We start from the raw sequence: 22,434 nt of genomic DNA, 5'->3' as shown, positions 1-22,434 counted from the left end.
ACGCCATAGGAAATCTAAAATGTGACATTGCCTTCCTGTGCACACATGAGACTCTGAGGCAGTTGGGGAGTCCTATTGCTGGTCACATGACACAGCTGAGGACCAGAAGGGAGAGGATCACTCACAAATACAGCCACCGGTAAGCAGATTACCTTCACCACAATTTACATAATGGGCCAGAGAATAAAAAAAAAATTGTGCGAGTGCTCCTTTAAGTGTATTTCGGTTTGTGTTCATTTTATACTGGATGTTTTTAACATGTGGCATATTAGCTGTACTATGGTGTACTGCATTGGCGACTGGGAGACCTCTGTACAGTCAGCATATTTTTGGATTCCGCTGGACTTTTGCCATATATACCCATGTTTCAGGCATCCTGTTGTTCTACAGCGTCCTCAATGCCCGTCACATTTACTATTTATTTCCGTCTCAATATCCGCCCCATTTACCTCTTGTTTAGCCTCAATGCTCACTCGCCAGTGCCAACGGATGATGGGGGTTGAAATATATAGGGATGCTGGGGGGTTAAATACATGAATGATGGGGGTCTCTGTATATAAGCCCCATCAACCCCGTATATCACCGCCATCCTCCCTGTATATAACCCCCATCTCTGTATATAACACTCATCATCCCTGTATACAGGGATGCTGGGAGGGGGGGTTATGTACAGGGACTCCCATCATCCCCGTATATATTACCCTCTCAACTCTGTATATAACATGCATAATCTGTGTATTTAACCCCCCAGCATCTCTATATTACCCCATCATCCATGGGCACTGTCCTTCACTTAAGTGCGGGTATTGAGGCTAAAAAAGAGCTAAATGGGGCGGGCATTGAGGACGCGGTGAACCAATAGGATGCCTGGAATGCTGATATATGGCAGAAGTGCAGCGGAATCTGAAAATGTGTACAGTAAGCCTTAGGTACCTAGAAAGGATCCCAGGGTTGTCTTTACACAAATCCTGCTCTTAGGGCACACTGAGTGTTGCCCTAGAAACAGCCTGTGTCATAACAGAAGTATGCCAATGCATTATAAGTTTATAATAAAAGAAAATCCTTTAACACCTTAATGACCGCTCATACGTGTTTTCATGGCAACCGTTAAGGGTACTTATGCCCCAGTGCCGTGAAAAGGCGGCGCTGTGACCTAAGCCCCGCACGGGTTTCCCGTGCCGGCTAAAGCGGGTGTCGGGCTGTCTAAGGCACTTGCTCTGTCGGATGGGATCGAAATCCGCATAGATCTCACCCGTCAATAGCGACATCACGGTGGTTTGAGAGGAAGGGGGCTCCCTCTCACCCCATCGCATCGCGGGTGTGCCGATGGTTTTTAGCGCAGCAGGGGGCCTAACAAAGACCCCCTGGTCTGCCTTTAGTAAATGAAGACATGGCCTAACAGGTGTTTGTCAGTCTTACACTGACAGGCAATAATACACTGTAATACAGAAGTATTGCAGTGTATTCTAAAAGCGATCAAATGATCACATAGTAAAGTCCAAAATGCTTTATTACGAAAAGACAAAAAAAAAAGTTACACATATTTGGTATCACCGTGTCTGTAACGACCCCAACTATAAAACTATGACATTATTTTTTTTTTACAAACTCTTTATTTGGTAATGAAGGCATAACAAATCAGTAGACATTCCCACATATCGGGAGCATATATCGCTACGTAGAGCTCTGATAACATTGTGATAGAGATTCATTTCTAAACAGGTGTTGCAGGAATATCTCATATTATCAAAAACATTGTCATATCAATACATTAAATGATATTTATGAGTACAGTGTAACAATAAAACACTTAACCCCTTCCTCGTGTATGATGAAGTAAAAGTTAGTAAATGTGTGTCTCTAGAAAAAGTAGGGTTTTCCAGCCCACGATTACAGAGACCGGCTAGGAAGAAACAACAATTAAACCAAAATCTACTAAACATGGTGCAGCTATCCATAGTAAAGAGTCTATTTCTGTCCTAAACTGATGAGTTCTCAAAGCGAACTGAAGGCTCTAAGCAATTTCTATGAGGTCCAACTGATCCACTGGGCTTCACATTGTGGTAATCTGTTTTCCAGAATACTAATTAATTTCTCAAATTGGTGTATCTCTTTAATTTTGTTCAGCGTCCTTGGGAATGGGATAGATAGTGATTTCCAGCTAATGGCTACTGTCAAACTATGACATTATTTAACGTGCATGGTGAACGGCGTAAAAAATTAAACAAAAACCAATGCCAGAATTGCTGTTTTCTGTTCTTCCTGCCTTCAAAAAAAATTTATAAAAATCGCATGTACTCCAAAATGGTACCAATAAAAACTACAAGTAGTCTCGCAAAAAATATGCCCTTGTACATCGGTTAGCAGAAAAAAAAAAAAGTTATGGCTCCTAAAATATGGCGACACAAAAACAAATTATTTGTAAAAATATTTTTGTGTAAAAGTAGTAAAACGTGAAAAAACAATATAAATTTGGTATTGCCGCAATCGTGACAACCCGCTGAATAAAGTTATGTTATTTATACCACATGGTAAATGGCGCAAATTTAAGACGTAAAAAAATGACCCATTACTGGAAGCCCCACCAATCGGCTGTTTTGAAAGGGCTGCAGCGTTTGTTGCTTGTACGAGCGCTGCTTCCCCTTCATTTCTTGTGCTGCTCACGCTGTAAATCGCCGTCGCACTCGTAGCGGCGGTTTAGAGTATTACAGCCTTCACCCATTCACTTGATATTGATCCTGAGGATAGGCCATCCATTTTTTGGGACTTTAAATATAGTCCACAACATCACCTGGAGTGTTATTTACTTGCAACAAGTTGCAGGAACTATTAATCTCTTGCATCTAATGAAAGCATACAAATATCATTTTTGTAGATAAAGGTATGTTGCACAAAGCAATCGGCAATGACCTGGAGATGCATATTATTGAAGAAATAGTGCTGTTCCCTGATCATCAGTCAGTCCAGACGTTGCTGCTTTCAGGCAAGCAGGTAAGCCTAGCTTTAACTGCTTTGAGGAATACATAAACTACTCTACAAAATGCTTAACTATACGTTTCCAAGTTCATTCAATGGGGGTAACCAATTTTTGTGTGTATTACTTTGTATGTACGATCGTAGTCTCATTTCACTACAGTTCATGTTTTCTCCCACTCAGAGCAAAAGATACATATATGCTGGATCCAACACAGAGGTGGTGCAGTCTCCTGTTGCTTTCTGTGAGAAGCTCCCTTCTTGTGCAGAGTGTGTACTGACAAGGGATCCTTATTGTGCTTGGCACCCAGTCAAACATTCTTGTGTTGATATCCTTCAGGAGAGTAACACTGACAGGTATGTAACAAAGTAGTATGAGCAGAATAGCAATTGCCCGACCTTTATCAAAAAATGCTCCGCATTAATAAATGTCACCGTTCTCTTGTTTTGCTTGTCCTATATACATTGTTCTTGTATATTATAGGCTTTTGGTTCAGGCGTTAAATGGAGACGCATCTCGCTGCCCAGGTATGTTTTCTCATTTTAAAACCGTTTTTAACCACTATTGCTGCGTTGTAAAAGTCTTTGAGTTAAGACAATAGGCCTTAATAAATTCAAGATGACTGTTGAGCTGTCTCCATGCGTTACTCTATTTGCCAGGTTATTTTTTATATACTATGGATTTATTTATTAAACATAGCCCATTATTGCTTTCATCAAAGCAAACGATTTTTGTTTTGAAGAAGCATACAGGGGTTAAAACCAAGCATTCTGGAAGTTTATTAAAACCGTCCATCAATGCTTTAAAAGTAAAAACGTTGTCATGTCGACTCCTTTAACAGAATGGTTGTTGATGTGTGCCCACTTTTTTAGATTCTGCTGATACAGGAATCCGGGAAAGTATGAGGTACAAGGTGAAGGCAGGAAGCACAGTAGAGCTGAAATGCTCTTGCAAGTCTAAGTTGGCTTCAGTGTTTTGGACATTCAATAACGAAAACTTAAAAATAAACCCACCTAAATATCTTCTGCTCAGCACTTTAATTCTACTCGACGTGACCGAGTTGGATGCAGGAACTTATCAGTGCTGGTCACGAGAGGTCGTAATGGACAAAGTGTATACTCAGGTGGTCATGAAACATGATTTGGAAATTGAAAGGACTCCACTTCCCCTGACCAGCACAACACAATCTACAACACGGAAGGTAGAAATCCCAGATACCACTCGCTTTCATTCAATAGCAAAGGAGAAGACCACCAAAATGTCAACAACTCAAGCCGTGACCACATTTGTTGGTGGAACCAATTCAAACCACAAAATAATACCCACAGAATCTTTCATGGAGGTATTTAGTTCCATACCTGATGTTGGAGTGGGAAAGGCTTTGTACTTGACCAACACCAATGATTGCTCTCTCCTTATAATCTTGGTCATCGTGTTCTTTTTTCTTTTCTTGTTGTTGTTGACTTACAATTGCTACAATGGATTTCTACCAGCCACTTGTCTAAAGTACCGTGATGCTTTGCTGCATGGCAAGAAGAAGACTCCTCTCAACCTGAAAGACTGTGAACAAGGTGTGAAGGAAACCTTAGTGGAGAAAGGGTGCACTGACAACCAATGTGGGGGGACTCCGAAAGCACCCCATGACACCGGTTACGAGACAGAGCCAGACTGCGGCAATGGGAATGTCACACACAAGGAAGATGAGACCACAGAGGAAAAAGAAAAGGACCAACCATTTGATGTCAAGTGTGAAATAAAATATGCAGATTCTGATGGCGATTGACAGTCCGACTTCTTGGGATTAAAGCATTCTGAGCCAGAAGAAAAAGGGCTATTTTGCAGTCCACTGTCCAACTTCACTCCATTTCGTAAAAGGATGCATGGATATTGGGATATTACTTTTTATCATAGCCCTGAGAGACACTGCTTTCTATGGTTTTTCTTTTAGTTACATTCCTTTTCATTTTTTTTTTCTTCACAGCCGACTGATCAAGTGTATTCAGTCATTGCACAATAGCGAATTATGAAGTTAATTCCAAATTGGAAGTTTAATAGTTTATCAGATTGGTAAAGATCTGCACAACTGGGCCCACGTAGGTCACATCTATTCTTTTCGGTACTTGAAGGTGTAAATTTAAGAACAACATGCTGTACATATGTTCTGTGTTTAGTTGACTATGGTTTTGTGACATGTTTTAAGTTGATTTGCTTTCTCAGGGAGAAAAAAATAATAATTTTTAACGTCCTTCCTTTTACGATATATAATATAACACATAAAATTCTAAAATATGTGTTCAAGGACAGTGGAGTGAAAAAACCGATACGTGCTTCACAGTATTGACTGGAACCAGGGCATGAAGTTTAAATCTTAACATGGGAAAGATGCAAATAATCCCTGCTGTCAGCAATGACGCCGTGGGGCAGGAAAATCAGAAGTGACTACTTATAATAAGCCATTGCTTGTTTGGACCATGAGGGAAAAATGACATTTTTTTTAAATATATTTTACCAGTCAAAACACTGGAGTGAAACTGCAAAATCTTATAAAATTGCAGAGTGCTTAAAATATGAAGACTGGAATCTGAAAGCATTGTAGCGATTTGTATTGTTTAGGGAGTACTTTCCATATACTATATACAAGACTGTAGGGGAGAATACACTGTGATTACTGCTGTTTATATTTCTGAAAAATGATTGTCTATTTTTCTATACCAGTTCTGTATAAATGTAAATTCAGAAAGCCCCAAAATTAAAGTATTATTTTATTGTTTTAAGAGGATTGGACGGTTTTGTTACTCATCGACCTTCACACATTTTAGTGTTGCTTTTCATCTTCTATACGTCTACCTTTTCTGAACACTTCAGTGCATGACTTTTGTCAAGTTGTACTTTTTTATTGTCTTTATTTTCTTAGTTGCCTTTTTTCTCTCTTCTATCCTTGTCTGTCACACAGCCTCATCTCCCATATCTTTTCCTCCTTCCGCCACTTCCTTTGCATCCTCTATGGCTTCCGAACTGCATCCTTCACTATCCAGCATGCCACTTCTGTCTAGCACAGACACAGATGTACTTAATATGCTCCCTCCTTTTCTAAGTGACCAGGGCCAGCTGGTTCATGTCCATGGAACGTTTCACCTATTTTGTCACGGGACTGGTGAGTATGAAACTGGAAGACCAGCTAGTAAGTGTGCAAGTCCAACCTCTCCAAAGAGTACCCTATATCTAGACCAGATTTTCTGTGTATTTATATATATATATATTGGTCATCTAGAGGGGGGTACTCTCAAAGAGGGACATTTTTCAGCCTTTTTGGGTGGTTCTCTCAAAGAGCTTTCACTGTAATTCTTAGTTGAGACAATCAAGACAAAAAACACTGGAAAAATTTGGGATGATTTATTGCAATTAAGTTAAAACCAATATTTTACACAATTCTGCAAATACAGGTCCTGCAAGACAATTTTTTTTTTTTTTTACATAACCGCTTGTGACTATCACATTATATTGCTAACCTGTCAATTTTTTATTTTTTTCTATTTTGTTTTAACTACGCAACCTATGTTGGATTAAAACAGTAAGTACTGGCTTTTAAAAAGTGTACAGAAAAGTTTTGAATTCCTGAAATGTACATTTCAAGTATGCAGTGAAGCATGAAGCAAACCACAAACCTTTTCTCAAGGTGTCACTCTGTTCAACTACGTTGTAAAAGAGAACGGAACTGTGCAGTCGCATGTTAAAGCCATCAACAACCACCTGTCCCTTCCAGATTGTGGTTTGCATTGAAATACTGTGCCTTAAGCTATACTAAGTCACTAAATGGAATCCTTTCAAACTACTAGCATTAAAAGCATTAATATCACAGCATTCACTTTGACTGCTACATATTATTGGCCCAGCTCCAGTGCTTTATTTTGACTTAAATTTGCCAGTGTTTGCTAATAATAGACTTATCCAGAAACATACTCCTAGTGAAAGTGGCCTTGTTACACACAAATCACGGTTTTTATAATTATGTTTTTCCAGTGCCGATTTGTTAATGGTTAACTAGTTAACCTAACCGATCAGGCCGTTTTGTTGCATGACAGCAAAATGGATATGAGATCCCTATAGATATGTTCACAGACCGCAGCTTGCCCAAATTGCGTCAGCTGCTGTATTTTGCTGCATAGCTCAAATGTTACATTGTTGCAAGAGTGAAATGATGCACAATAAAAACGTATTATTCTACATGCCTCATATAATGGCAGTTTCAAAGGGGCATGGTATTAAAATGAACAGGTGACCATAGCCGTTCTAGTTCCTGGCCAACATATCCGTTTTGTAACCAGTATAATGAACGCTAAAAACATTACTACATATCGACTACGGTATTTCTTTCATCAAAACGATGGAACCCTTGCACAACGGAGACAAACGGAAACCATTTGCACCGGATCAGTCACCATTGAGATCAATTGTGGTTTCCGTTTGTTTCAGTCAGGGTTCCCTGACGGAAACGTGAACGGAGCCCTGACGCTGATGTGAACAAAGCCTACGTTGATTGCTTATTATAACTAGATATTTGCTGTTGTGTTTTGTACAAAACCTGAAGAATGCTGAAAGTGGCATTTGATAAGGTTACAAAAAGTAGAACAACTCTAGAAAAACTATAAGCCGTGTTCAAAGCCCCTTTTTATTTTTTTTGCTTCAGGCCCAAAAGATTCCCGTTTTGCATGGGAAAAAGGTGGAGTTAAAATGGAGAGTTGCGCTAAGGAAGCTAAACTCACACTTGCCGAAGGAAATGTCCACATCCTCAGCTGGGTGAGAGATATTGCCACTAAGGATGCAGAGTATCATTGCACCATTAAATCGGAAGCTGGCCAAAAGTCTTCAAAAGTGTTTATCAGAGTTACAGGTAAAATCCTATGGCAGGTTCTTTACTGACTCCATCTCTTCAAAACTATGATGGAGCATTCCTAAAATATCTATGTCATTTAGTAAAACATGGTGTTTTTAAAGGGGAAGGTCCTAATAGTAAATGTGGGTGGGTGTCTGTTTCTGCATATGTACATACACCCTTAGGGTACTCCTACATGCTGCGATAGTGGTGCTGTACGACTAAGCTGCACATCAAAACGGCATGCAGCTTTACGGTGAATTTCGTTTTTTGGGCCATGTGTCTTGCACAGATGAAGCAACATCTTTTTAATGTGCTTAACCTGTACAAGCAGTGTAGCCTAAAATCGCATCGCAAAACCGTAACAATTCGTGATGAAAACCCCATGCGGTTTTTGGCCCCACACCTTTTAACTTTCATGTCGCCAATCTATTTACGCTGCATATACCTCATGTTACACCATCGTTAATAGACATGTTCCTCTTTAATGACAGTTGGTGCTGCATATCACTCTGCCATTACAGCGATAATGTTGTCAGCCCGATCCTCCTGAAGTGATAGGGAACTGACGTCATCAGTGGCCTATCACAAAATGCACTAAACACAGCACCTAAGTTGAACACTGTTTTCTGCAATGAAACAGGAACATTTTTTTAAATAAAAAATTAAGTGGAAATAGACTATTTTCTGTGACAGACGCTTCTTACATGGACGCATATAATGAGTCCATATCACAGAATCTGTTATCAAATCCACACAAGTTATTACCAGTCACTATTGTTTGTCCCTCTAACACCGCCCCTATGTCTGTACATTATAAATCTTTGACTGGACTCTTGAGTGTACACACCACATTAACCCCCCCCCCCCCCTCTGCCTTTCCCCATTTTTATAGCTCCTAATACATCTGGCTGAGCTGAGGATTCTCTTCTGGAGAGGAGACTGGGATCCTCTTTCCCCAAACACTGGCAGCCACATTCTCTGCTTAGCAAAGTCTGCTGTAATGTACAGCCTATCCTAGCCCCGCTAGAGAGAACATTTGCTGACGATAGAAGTCAGCAAGTACTAAGAGAATCAGGATGTGTACAGTATAGCAGACGAGCCAAATAATATCTCCACACCATGACCACATATTACCACGAAATAGTGACTGGATAATACCACCAAACTGTTACTAAATAATACGACTACACTGTGACCACATATTACTACTACATAGTGACTGAATAATACCACCATACTGTTCCCACATAATACCTCCACACCATGACCACCTATTACCACCACACCGTTACTAAAGAATACCTCCACTTCATGACCACATATTACTACCGCATAGTGACTGAATAATACCACTATGCGGTTACTGAATAATATCACTATGCGGTTACTGAATAATACCACTATACTGTTACTGAATAAGACCTCCACTTCATGACCAAATATTACTACTACATAGTGACCGAATATTACCATCATACTGTTACTAAATAAAGAAAAAATACTACACAAAGACCAATATTACCGCCAAACGGTGACAAAATAGTTGGAGATACCAGTTCTACACCAGTGGTCTGCAGACCATAAAAGTAAATACAGTACAGTTAAATCCGGTAACTGACAGATAACGTCTTCTCTGATTGGAGTCGTGCACTACCCATGTTTTTTGTCTCCCTTCGGCCCAGACCTCCATGAGTATTTCCCCCTGCCGTGGCTTATCTCTGCAGTGTTTGCTGCCCAGACATCTTTGGCTCCTCGCATTTTAAGTGCAAGCTAGCTATTCACCCTCCACACAATCTACAATGCTCCTGCCCTGTACAATCCTGCTGCCCCCCCCCCCCCCCAATGCTATTCCTGCTGCTGCCAGGTGCCCCCATAACTATAATTCCCCCCCCCCCGGATGCTCTAGATGGTAATAGTGCCCCACGCAATTCTAGTGCCCACCCCCCACTTGTGCCCTACACAGTAGTAGTGTATTCCTCTTTGTGACCAACAGATATGGGAGCTGTGGTTGCGCCAATTTGATCCCTTGCTAGATATTTACTGCGATGTCTTCTCCAATAAATATTTATTTTCTTGTAGAAACTGTTCGTTCACTTTGTGTCCTTACACAGCAATAGTGCCCCCCTTTGTGTCCTTACACAGCAATAGTGCCCCCCTTTGTAGCCCCTTACTGCCCCTATACAGTAAGTGTCCTCCACACAGTATTCGTGCCCGGCCCCTTTAGTGCCACTACACAGTAATAGTGCCCCCTTACTGCCTTTACACAATATTATCGCCCCTTGCACATCAAAAATGCTCCCCTAGTGCTCCGAAAACGAAAATCAATGAAGCTGCTGCGGTTACAGGTCTTTTTTGACTGCCTGTGTTGAGTGTATAGTGGAGCAGAGAGCCAGGTAACCACACCCTGCATATAACATCCTTTTATGTTGCTGAAATCTCAAGAGCGTTGCCATTTAGTATCGTAAATACAGGTGCCCTTGTGTAGAAATCTGATAAAATATATTTTTATTAAATAACTTATCATTTTCCCATTTTATTTCTTTAGGTTCACTAAATCATGGGTGGTCGAATGAAATAGCAAGATGGAAGAGTGCTGTTAGCGAGCACAGCAACATAATGGAGGGCTGGAAAAAATCATGGGTATAGTAACTGTTTCCAATTGGATTTTCATTATTATGAACCAATACCAATTAATTATCTATTTTATTATAGTTGACATCTATTGACAGGAGAGTCACCATGACGCCACCTTCAGGAGTTTATAGGTACCATTGATCTGGGAAGACGGACCACTAATGTAGATTTTGGCTTCAATTAACAGATTGAGTACCTTTTTCTCTTTTTTAATTTAAAAAAAGAAATAAAAATTTTAATCTTTTTGGTAATGAAGATGACAACTGGGTGTTAACATTACCCTGGTCAATGGCGGGAGTGTCTCTTTACATTCTGACAGTGTCCTATCAGTGTTGACTGTGTCCAATTGTGTGGGAACACACCCTATTAATAATACACAGTTAATGCATTCATACATTTCCACGAGGAATAGTAGAATGCAAAGTTGTAAGCAAAGAGGCTCCAACATTGTTACGCTAATTGGCCAAAGTATGTGGACACCCTCTTGATTTTAATGTTTAGGTGTTCTAGCCACACCCATTTCAAACAGGTGCATAAAATCAAGCACATAGCCATGCACTATTCATAGACAAACATTGTTAGTAGTATTGGTTGTACTGAAGAGCTCAGTGACATTAAATGTGGCACTATCATAGGATGCCACCTTTGCCACAAGTCAGTTAGTGAAATTTCTGATCTGCTAGATCTACCCTGGTCAGCTGTAAGGGCTGCTGTTGTAAAGTGGAAGCATCTGGGAGTAACAACATATCAGCCACGAAGAAATAGACCATGCAAATTCTCAGAGCAGGGCCGCCGGGTGGTGAAGCGCGTGTGCATAAAAATCATCCATCTGTTAAGATCATTAGGGAACATAGCACCATGGGAAGAGGCCCTTGCCATTGGAAGGCTGAGACTAGGTAGGAAAAAGTGTTGGCTTCGCCCAGGCAGCCCATACTCTTCCCACGGACACTGGCTATTCAGTTAGGGCATGTTCACATGCTGTGTTTTCAGGCGTATACACCTCGAAATACGCCTGAAAAAACGGTACTTAAACGCCTACAAACATCCCATTGAATTCCAATGGGAAAAACTTCTTCATTTTGTTCAGACAGGGCGTTTTTTTACGCCACTGTTTTAAAAAACGCAGCGTAAAAAGGAGCATGTCACTTCTTGAGCCGTTTTTGGAGCTGTTTTTCATAGTGTCAATAGAAAAACGGCTCTAAAGACGTCTAGAAAAAAAGCTTTTTCAGCTTCAAAAACGGCTGAAAATCAGTCTGTTTTCTCTGAAAACAGCTCTGTAATTTTCAGCCGTTTTTGATTCTGCGTGTGAACATACCCTCAGGCTAATGTTCATTGGAGGCAGACACACCCTTCTTCTCGAGTCTGCTGCTTTTTTATTTTATTTTTCCCCCTTTAGCTACAGGATGGTTGTTAGCCTGGTACCAGCCTAGTCAACCCTCTCTGGGTGCCAGGAAACCAAGCAATCCTCTGGTGGTGAGGGAAGCATAATGCAGTCACCTAATCCTTTCTTCTGCATGTGGCATGCCGGTAACCTCACTATGTGGCCCAGGCCACAATTTCCACGGCCGTACGCCCTTTTCTCATTTGGTCAGGTGACTGTGTCCTATGGGACATTCAGGTCTGACGTGTTGGCTGCCTGTGGGACTTGCTTTCCAGTGATGGCTTCTCCTAGGGTTGATCCTTCTCCTGCAGTTTGCTCACTTCAGCGCTGTACTTAAGGCCTCTCTGACCTGCTCAGCCTGCTCCTTAGCTTTCTCAGACTGCTGTCTGGTGCGACACCTCACAAAGGGTCTGGTAGGCTAGCTCTTTGGCTATTTTTTTTTTCCAAGGGGCCATTTTGTTTACCCCTACATGTGCATGTGGGGTTCTCTTCCTCTTACACTTGCTTAGTCTTTTGTTTTCCAGGCCTAGGACCTTGGTTCTGGTGGTTGGTTGTTTTTTTGTTTTTTTTCCAGGGCCCAGGATATGTTACTGTTTTTCTTCTCCCAATGTACAAACTGAATAGCCAGTATCTGTGGAAAGGGCATGGCCTGCCAGGGCGCAGCCAACACTTTTTTGTTTTGTTTTTTCTTCTTACCTAGTGTCCTCTTCCTTGTTGCAAGGAACTATACCCATAGTGCTGGGTCTTCCAATGAAAGGGATTTTATGGTTAATACAAAAATGTAATTATACTCTGTTGCTCTCCACAGAGTTTCAAAATGCCTCTGGAAGTGACATTAGCACGGGAGCTTCATGAAAGGGTGTCCATGGTAGCTGCACACTACTGGACTCTAGAGCAGTGTGAACGTTTTCTCTGGAGTAATCCCGTTTCACCATCTGGCAGTCTGATGGACGAATCCGGGTTCGGTGGTAGCCAGGAGAGTGCTATCTACCAGAATGCCTACTGTATAATTTGATGGAGGAGGAAAAACGGACTGGGGCGGGTTATCAGGGTTTGGGTTGGGCTCCTTATTCACAGTGAAGGTTAATTTTAATGCTACAGAAAATATAGACATTTTAGACAATTGTGTGCATACATCTTTGGGGCAACAGTTTGCTGAAGACACTTTTCTGTTTCGGCATGACTGTTTCCCTGTGAACAAAGAAGGATCAATGTATTGGATCAATCAGTTTGGTGTGGAGGAACTCGAGTGGCGTGCACAGAACCCTGACCTAAACCCCATCAAAGACTGTTAAGATAAATTGGAGCGCCGATTATTAGCGAAGCCTTCTCGACCAACATCCAAGCCTAAACTCACAAATGCTCTTTTGGCTTAAGTGCACAAAAAAAAAAAGAAACACTCCAAAACCTTGTGGAAGGTTTTTGTTTTTTTCAGAAGAGTGGACTCCGATATAGCTGCAAAAGGGGGCTCAACTCCATTTTAATGCCATGGCTTTGGAATGGGATGTCCAATAAGGTGTCATGGTAGGGTCTCCACATACTTTTGGCCTTAAAGAGGCTCTGTCACCAGATTCTCAAATCCCTATCTCCTATTGCATGTGATCGGCGCTGCAATGTAGATAACAGTAACGTTTTTAGTTTTTTTAAAAACGTTCATTTTTGGCCAAGTTATGAGCTATTTTATATATATATATATATATATATATATATATATATATATATATATATATATATATATATATATATATATGCAAATGAGCTTTGAAATGGACAATTGGGCGGGTTTTTTTTTTCGTTATGTCCAACTGGGCGTGTATTGTTTTTAACTGGGCGTGTTTACGTGTATGACACTGACCAATCAGTGACCAGTCAGCGTCATACACTCCTCTACATTGATTTACACAGCAGCGATGTGCAGCCACATAAACAGAGTGTATGACGTTAATGTTAATCGAGTGTCCTGATAATGAATACACATGAAATCCAGCCTGGACATCATGTGTATTCAGAATCCTGACACTTCTGGCTCTTTTCTTTGAGATTTCCAGCAAGGGAAACGAAATCTCGTGAGATTACGAGTGGCTTGCGGGAATCTCACAGAAAAGAGTCAGAAGTGTCAGGATTCTGAATACACATGACGTCCAGGCTGGATGATCATATGTATTCATTATCAGGACACTTGATTAACGTTAATGTCTGTGTATGTGGCTGCACATCGCTGCTTTGTAAATCAATGGAGAGGAGTGTATGATGCTGACTGGTCACTGATTGGTCAGCGTCATACACGTAAACACGCCCAGTTAAAAACGCAATACACGCCCAGTTGGACATAACGAAAAAAAAACGCCCAATTGTCCATTTCAAACCTCATTTGCATATATATAAAATAGCTCATAACTTGGCCAAAAATGAACGTTTTAAAAAAAACAAAAACGTTCCTGTTATCTACATTGCAGTGCCGATCACATGCAATAGGAGATAGGGATTTCAGAATCTGGTGACAGAGCCTCTTTAATGTGTATTTCATGGGGAATGCAAGTATTTTCTAAAAACAGACATGTGAGGAGAGCTAACAGGTCCTCTTAAATAAAGTAAAAGATCCCAATGAAGGCACAAGTACCATATACCAGTCCCAGAATGTAATAAAGGTATAGTATAGTATAGTACAGTGTTTCCCAAACTGTGGGTCGCGACACCCAGGGGGTCATGTGAATACCTCGAGGGGGTCGCGAGCCACTTACTGATATCAAGGTTTCAACTGTATCTGCGTTCTCAGGACGCAGATAAAGTTGAATTCAATGCTTGAGCAAGGAGCTGATGTCATCGTACCTGCCTGCGCTGAGCCACACACTGCACAGACCGGAGGAGAAGAGGGATCTCCTTCACCCGTCGTGGAAACGTGCATAGTGGAGTATGTGTTTTAATATTTTTATCAGGCACTATTGGAGGCAGCTACGGGGGCATTATACTGTGAGGTGGCAGTTATGGGGGCTTTATACTGTGTGGAGGGCATCCATGGTGGCAGTTATGGGGGCACTTTACTGTGTGGGGGCAGCTATGTGGGGCATTATCCTGTGGGGTGGCAGCTATAGGAGCATTATCCTGTTTGGGGTGGCAGCTATAGGAGCATTATCCTGTGTGGGGGCAGCTATAGGGGCATTATCCTGTGTGGGGGCAGCTATAGGGGCATTATCTGAGTTGGGCAGCTATAGGGGCATTATACTATGTGGGGGCAGCTATAGGATTATTATCCTGTGTGGGGGCAGCTATAGGGACATTATATTGTGTGGGGGCAGCTATAGGGTCATTATACTATGTGGGGGCAGCTATAGGATTAATATCCTGTGTGGGGGCAGCCATAGGAGCATTATCCTGTGTGGGGGCACCTATAGGGCATTATACTGTGTTGGGCACAAAGGGGTTATTATACTGTGTGGAGCAGCTATAGGGGCTTTATACTGTGTTGGGTAGCTATAGGGGCATTATCGGGTGTGGGGCAGCTATAGGGGCATTATCCTGGTGTGGGCGCAGCTATAGGGGAATTATCCTGTGTGAGGGCATTATCCTGTGTGGGGGCAGCTATAGGGGCATTATACTGTGTGGGGGCATCTATAGGGCATTATACTCTGTGGGGGCACCTATAGGGGCATTATACTGTGTGGTGTACGAAGAGGTTATTATACTGTGTGGAGCAGCTATAGGGGCTTTATACTATGTTGGGCAGCTATAGGGGCATTCTCCTGTGTGGGGGCAGCTATAGGGTTATTATCCTGTGGGGGCAGCTAAAGGGGCATTATACTGTGTGGGGGCTTCTATAGGGGCATAACTGTGGTGGCACTAAGGGGTCATTATACTGTGATGGGGCAGCTTTAGGGGCATTATTGTCTCTGGGGGGCAGCTTTAGGGGCATACCATATGGGGATTAACTATAGGGGCATTATCCTGTGCGGGGGCATTATACTGTGTGGGGGCCACTAAGGGGTCATTTATACTGTGTGGGGGGGGGCGCTCAGATGTGTTTCACCCCCCTGTTCTAAACCCCTAGCGATGCTGTTTGCCACTAATGGATGGGTTGGGTCACATGACCCAGCATCCGCAGCCATAGTTGGGCCTCAGCGTTGCACAGCAGGATACCTTGAGCCCGCCCGCACAGTTGTCGTTGTTTTTGATGTTGCAGGGACTTATTTTTAGAATGGAGCTAAGTACTGGCATCTAACTACGAATTATGTTGATATACGTCCGATGAAATGGGGCTAAGTACGGTAGTGGGGAGTCCCAAACAAAAGTCTAGACCAAAAGTGGGTCCGAACGTTTGGGAACCAGTGGTATAGTATATTGTACTTTATTATATTCAGCTGAACTTACCAGGTAAGCTTCTTTACAGCAAGATGGCCATATGCATATTCTTTACATTGTAACATGAACATGTTTTAACTTCAACAATTTGCAGATCATCTGTGTTTAAAGTGTGTACTTGTGTTGCTCAATTCCTTTTTATAGCATACTGTTCTGCAGTGCGGTATTAGGACGTCCTTCACCAACCTATATGAACATGTTCACTTCCACAGAGTGTTTTGTCGTGGTTAGGTTTCATGTGACTGCCATAACACTAAGGCCTCATGCACACGACCGTGTTCGGTCCGTGATATACGGTCCGCATGTCGGCCGCTTGTCCCGGACCGTACAAAGTACAGGGAGCCGGGCTCCTAGCATCATACTTATCTATGACGCTAGGTGTCACTGCCTATCCACGTAACTACTGTCACACACTAAAACATGATTACAGTACGGGACAGTAGTTCCGCGGACAGGCAGTGACCCCTATCGTCATAGATTAGTGTGATGCTAGGAGCCCGACTCCCTGCACTGTGTTCGGTCCGGGACATGCAGCCGACATGCGGACCGTATATCACGGACCGAACACGGTCGTGTGCATGAGGCCTTAACCTGATTAAAGCTGTACCCAGGAATGTGCTGAAACACTTTTCTATTATTGTAGGAGAGCTGCAACAAGAAAGATGTCAATTAAACAAAATGGCAAAGATGCAACAAGACAAATCCTTGCAATAAGCAGCATGGACTTCGTGAACAGTGTTATATTATGGGGACAGCAAAATATATATGAGCTTTGTGTCCCTGTAAGCAATTTTTCTGCTTTATGACAAATACAGAACAAATAGCATAAAGTATAGTTTGACGTTTTGAGGATACTGGTGTTTGGATCCATGATGACAAAAAAAAACATTTTCATTCAATGTTCATGGGGAAACTGACTGGTTGTAGATTTAGTATTGTAAGAATCTGCATTGTGCAGTTATGGATTTTTTTAAAAATGTTTTTAAACATTCAGAATTTGTACTTCATTTTATTATGTAACAAACATAATCTATAAAAATCATTGCTAGCCTACAGAAAGATATTAACTCCATTTACAAGTGGTGACCATTCCCATGGAATAAAAGTAATTTATATCTGTGTCTTTCATTTTCATTTTTTATTGGCAATGGCATCTACAGTTTCAACCACATGCAAAGTGAAGAATACAGGAGTCTAAGATGTACCGATCTTGCAGCTCTACCCTCTTGGAGAATTAGAAACTTTTAGAGCAATAGGTCTTATTAAGGTAGAATTAAAGGGAATGTGTCGCGAATTAAACCTTTCCTTATTTTTTAAGTGTCGTTACTTATTTTTATTATTTTTTAAGTTTTTTGCTGTATTTTTTTTTTCTTCCATATGGGGGAAAGTATTACAAATTAAATAATAATTTGACATGTTTTCCTATGTTGGCCACCAGGGGGAGCACTTCCCAGAATTACAGCAAGGTGAATAATGCAAAGCAACCTGACTCACAGCTGCCGTAAATGTGGGATTGAATCCAACCCCCCCCCCCTCCCCCCCCCTCCTACAAGCCAGGAAAAGGTGTCTTCAAATTGCTAAGCAGTGTCCGGCAGCCATTTTGGGTGTGATTCTGCAGCTGGCAGAAGTTATAGGACACACCAAAAGGCTAAGGGTATGTTCACACGCTTACTAAACAAAGGGAAACCAGATCCTGATTTTCAGACATTTTTTAATCAAACTCGCGTTTTTTACGGCCGTTTTTGGAGCTGTTTTTCTATAATGTCAATGAAACACGGCTCCAAAAACGTCCCAAGAACTGACGTGCACTTCATTTTGGCAGGTGTCTTTTTACGTGCCATTTTTGGAAAACGACCACGTAAAAAACGCCCTGTTGGAACAGAACGCCGTATTTCCCATTGAAACCAATGGGCAGATGCTTGTAGGCGTTCTGCTTCCGATTTTTCAGCTGAAAACATTGTGTGTGAACATACCCTTAAAATGATGAAATTGAAGTGAATGACTTTTCAGTTGACCGGTTCACATGGCGTGTATTTGACCCGTTTTTTTGGTCGTCCAGGAAAACATGGCGCCGCACCTGTCCTCCAGGTCGTGTGTGGTATTACAGCTCTGTCCTATTCACTTCAATGGAGATGAACTGCAATACCAAACATAACCTGAGGACAGGTGTGGTGCTGTGTCTCCAATCCGGATACCCCTTCGGTCCTGAGATGACCCGACGGGGGAGGCGGGTGTCAGAGCCACCCACCGCCATCACTGCAGACAGAACCACACAACTACGGCATGAGGGCAGGGCTTGTCCTGAGTGCACTGTCTCTTGTTATGGACAGATTTATAGTCACATGAACCCCGTCTGATGAACCGGTAACCTAGGTCCGATCACATGACAGAGGGGGATCACCAAAAACACTGTGCACCCTCAGCCCATCCATCCATCCAGCCCTTTCCTGGTTATATCTGCTTCTGGGAAAGCTGGGTGACCACCATAACCCCTCCTACTGGAGTGTTTGGGGATGTGACTAATGAACCTCTCACACTCCAGTAGGAAGGGTAATGGTGGTCACCCAGCTTTCCCAGACCCCTGAACGGTAAATATCTCTAGTTGTGCGGAGACTGTTTGGGGATGTGACTAATAAACCTCTCAGTCTCTGCACAACTAGAGAGATTTATCGTTCAGGGGTCTGGGAAAGCTGGGTATCACACTAACAGCGGGCATATTGTTTATCACCCGGTTTTCCCAGGACAGTTACATCATGTGTCCTTTATACAGAGTCTCCTGCACAACTACTGGGGGGCCCGTCGGGCCCCCCCTGTAGTCACCTCCCCTTTTAAAGGAACAGTGTCACCCCAAAAAAAATTTTAATATGTTAAAGATGTTAGTCCTTTATTAAAAACGTTTGGATTAATTTGTGTGTTACTTTTTTTTATTTGTACACTTTTTCTTCCCTATGGGGGCTGCCATTTTTTTTTCCATTTCTGTATGTGTCGATTAACGACACATACAGACATGGAATACGGCAGCTCCAGTCCCATAGGGACTGCGAACGGGGCCCGTTCCATCCACTATCGTGTACGCCGCTGTGTGGGAACGGCGCATGCGCCGCTCCCACACATTTCAATTTTAAATGCGCGCCGTCCGGCGCCATTTTCCTGTGGACCGGAAGTCGCGGCCGGACAGTAAGATTACTACTTCCGGTCGCGGCTTCCGGACTTGTGCACATGGAGCAGCGGCAGCAGACGGAGCGGATGGACCGGAGGGAGCGGCGGCGACTGGAGCAGGTAAGTTATTTCTATGTATGTCCGTGTTTCAGTGTGTTTACTACTGTATGTTAACCTTCTACACTGTGTGTTAGCTCAAAAAATGGCGACACACAGTGTAGGAGGTTAGACCGTTCAAACCCCTCGTTTCTCCCGGCACTAGCCAGGATAAAGGAGGGGGGGATTCTGAGAGCTCACTAGAGCGAGGGATTTTTACCCAATTTTGCAGCATAAAGCAATGTGGTTGCTTTACCACATGCAATGCTGCAATTTTGGGAATGGCTCCATCTAGTGACCAGTGCTGGGAAATATTATAAATTGAATCCAATTTATAATATTTCCTGACTCGTGAAAAAAAAAAAAAAAAATTAGCTGGCAACACATTTGCTGGCAACACATGTCCTTTAAACAAGGAATAATTACATGTGATAGTGTTATGGTGTTTTTTTTGCTGTGATTTGGCCATGTGTTTTACAAATGGAACCTGTTTGAAATGTCTTACCTGTAAAAAAAACAAACATGCAGCTAAAAAAAAAAACACATTGCAATTCACAGAAAGGTGTTGCCTTGTGGTGCGCTTGCCTGTGTGAATAAACTTTAGGGAATGTTCACACGAGGTCATTACGTCTGTAATTGACGGACGTATTTTGGCCGCAAGTCCCGGACCGAACACCGTGCAGGGAGCCGGGCTCCTAGCATCATAGTTATGTCCGACGCTAGGAGTCCCTGCCTCTCCGTGGAACTACTGTCCCCTACTGAAAACATGATTACAGTACGGGACAGTTGTCCTGCAGCGAGGCAGGGACTCCTAGCATTGTACATAACTATGATGCTAGGAGCACGGCTCCCTGCACTGTGTTCGGTCTGGTACTTGCGGCCGAAATACGTCCGTCGATTACGGACGTAATGACCTTGTGTGAACATACCCTTAGGGCCAGAGCTACACTGAGACTTTACGTAGTACTGCTGATTGATTTTAACTATTGAGTGGCAGCTGCAGTCCAAGATTTCATTCAACTCCATGTACTCATTTGGACTTCAGCTGTAGATCAATCAGTAGCACTACAAAAAGTGTAAAAGGTGTAGCCCTGACCTAAAGCTTTCTAACCAAATCAAGGTAATTGCTAAACTGAACAAAGAGCTCTTCTGCATTGATGTCAATGTAACCAGCTTTTCCTCACAGCAGGGAGCACTAGGCAATAACAGTGCTCACTCCGTTAAGCAATTAATGGTTTTAAGAGGTTCTCTGTTTTGTAAAGCTGATCATACAATGCAAAAGGAAAACTTGTTTCTTCCAGCAATTAATACGCCCAATCCCCTCATTTAAAATGTACAATTATTTCGGTCAAACATTTCCTTTCTGCCTTTTATAATGCAGTGTACTTACCTTAGCAATTTGTTTCCATATCCAATATATTCAGGACCCCCATTTTACTAGATGCATGCCTTTTCTTTATAGGGAACTTTACTTGCTTCTTGTAGAAATGCAGTGTAACTTTAAAGGGGTCTCATTAAAACCCTGTCCATATGTCCCATTATGGCTCTGTGGACGCCCTAGGAGCCAGATTGGGGAGCCGATCTGTAAGGGCAGCTGGCCGACTCAAGCCGTCTGTGGAGTACATGAATGGCCATTTGTCTGAATGTCCCATGTAGTACTACATTTTCCCTGCAGAAAAAGTCTGGCCAAAGAAGTTTCCCTTGCAAAATCCACGGTTTGCCGGGTGACAAACGCTCCAGCAAAACAGTGGAAAGGGGTTCTTTCTGATGAGGGAACCCCTTTTAGTCCACTGAGTCATTTACTATCCCGGAACATATCTATGGAACCCATGCTTAGCATGAATGAATTTAAAGTGATACAAGGGCACCTTCTTTACACAGGTCAGTAAAGTTGTGAAACATTGACTCCGTAGTCATCAAAAGAACATGCAATTATGAACTTTTTTTTTTTTTTTAAAGACAAAATCCTTACAAAATTAACACACATCCCATCAGGTACAGAAATAGTTCACTTCCATCACCAAAAGGGAACATTAACAAAACATGTTCATAATGAAATGGTACAGTAAAACAATACAATAGTACAGTGTTACTATTGTGTTGCTACCAGTAGGAGTACCGGACCTTGGAGACAGTGTTTGGTTATACAAACTGCAACCAGGGTCCTTCAATAATAGATATTGGCCATTACTCCACTTGTCCCAAAGCAGCTCTGTTCGCCCGTCTCTCCAACAACAGTAACTAGTTGCCTATCTGGGCCCTAGTTCTGGTGTATAAGCGTATAATCTGATGCCCAGGACAAGCAGTAACAGAGAGGGTCTCTAAAGTACCCCTCAAATTTTCCCTTTGATACCATTGAGTGTAGCAGAAGGAATCCATTAAGCTGTTCAGGCTCTGACCAATGCTTGGTAATTGCTTCCACTTAGCAAATCTGTTTCTTTGCATGAGTTTCTTTGTCTATCGGTGTTGTTTTTCAATGCCCATGAGAAGTTGTAACTTGGATATGACTTCTGAAATTTTTGGAATGTCTAGCGATAGACAATTATTTAACAGACACTGCCTTGCCACCAATAGGATCATGTGTAGCAAAGGGGGTAGCCCCCCCTACCATCACTCTCCATACACAGATCAGAGAATGAAAGGGACTGAAATATGAGAATCAGTTGATTAGCCACTAGGGAAACTTTTCACAGGAAGGTCACATTCCACAACCTTTTTCTAGTACTTCTTAATTTTGGTACACATCCCCACACCATGCCACATGTCCATAGAAGGCATTTTGGACCTGCCGTTAACCGCTCAGGGATGGACGTGGAAATAGGGAAATTGAAAGCAAAATAGGCTCTATGTATAAGCCTGGAGTGGTTCTCCATCTGTCACGGACCTCATTTTTTGGTACATTTTCCCACCCCTCAAGGATTTTTTTGGGGAGTCTCAAAGTCATTGAGCATGTGTTCC

General features: G+C 42.3%; 1 protein-coding gene across 3 annotated transcripts in view; it reads left to right on the top strand.

Annotated features, from left to right (window-relative positions):
• SEMA4D (semaphorin 4D) overlaps positions 1-6,466 on the top strand; it is a 113,688-nt gene extending 107,222 nt beyond the window's left edge. For 2 of the 3 annotated variants that reach the window (XM_075828851.1, XM_075828852.1), the window contains 4 exons: positions 2,876-2,991; positions 3,158-3,330; positions 3,458-3,501; positions 3,847-5,753. In XM_075828851.1, the coding sequence (XP_075684966.1) occupies positions 2,876-2,991; positions 3,158-3,330; positions 3,458-3,501; positions 3,847-4,757 (1,244 nt within the window). In that variant the 3' untranslated portion in view covers positions 4,758-5,753. Of the gene's footprint in view, positions 1-2,875; positions 2,992-3,157; positions 3,331-3,457; positions 3,502-3,846; positions 5,754-5,927 lie in introns of those variants that run through there. The other variant, XM_075828853.1, reaches the window with a different exon arrangement.
• Positions 6,467-22,434: the final 15,968 nt, after the last annotated feature.

The sequence above is a fragment of the Rhinoderma darwinii genome, chromosome 1 (genome assembly GCF_050947455.1).
Source record: "Rhinoderma darwinii isolate aRhiDar2 chromosome 1, aRhiDar2.hap1, whole genome shotgun sequence".
In the NCBI taxonomy this organism is placed as follows: Eukaryota; Metazoa; Chordata; class Amphibia; order Anura; family Rhinodermatidae; genus Rhinoderma; species Rhinoderma darwinii.
The sequence above is the reverse complement of the archived record's forward strand: the minus strand, read 5'-3'. Positions and strand labels throughout refer to the sequence as shown.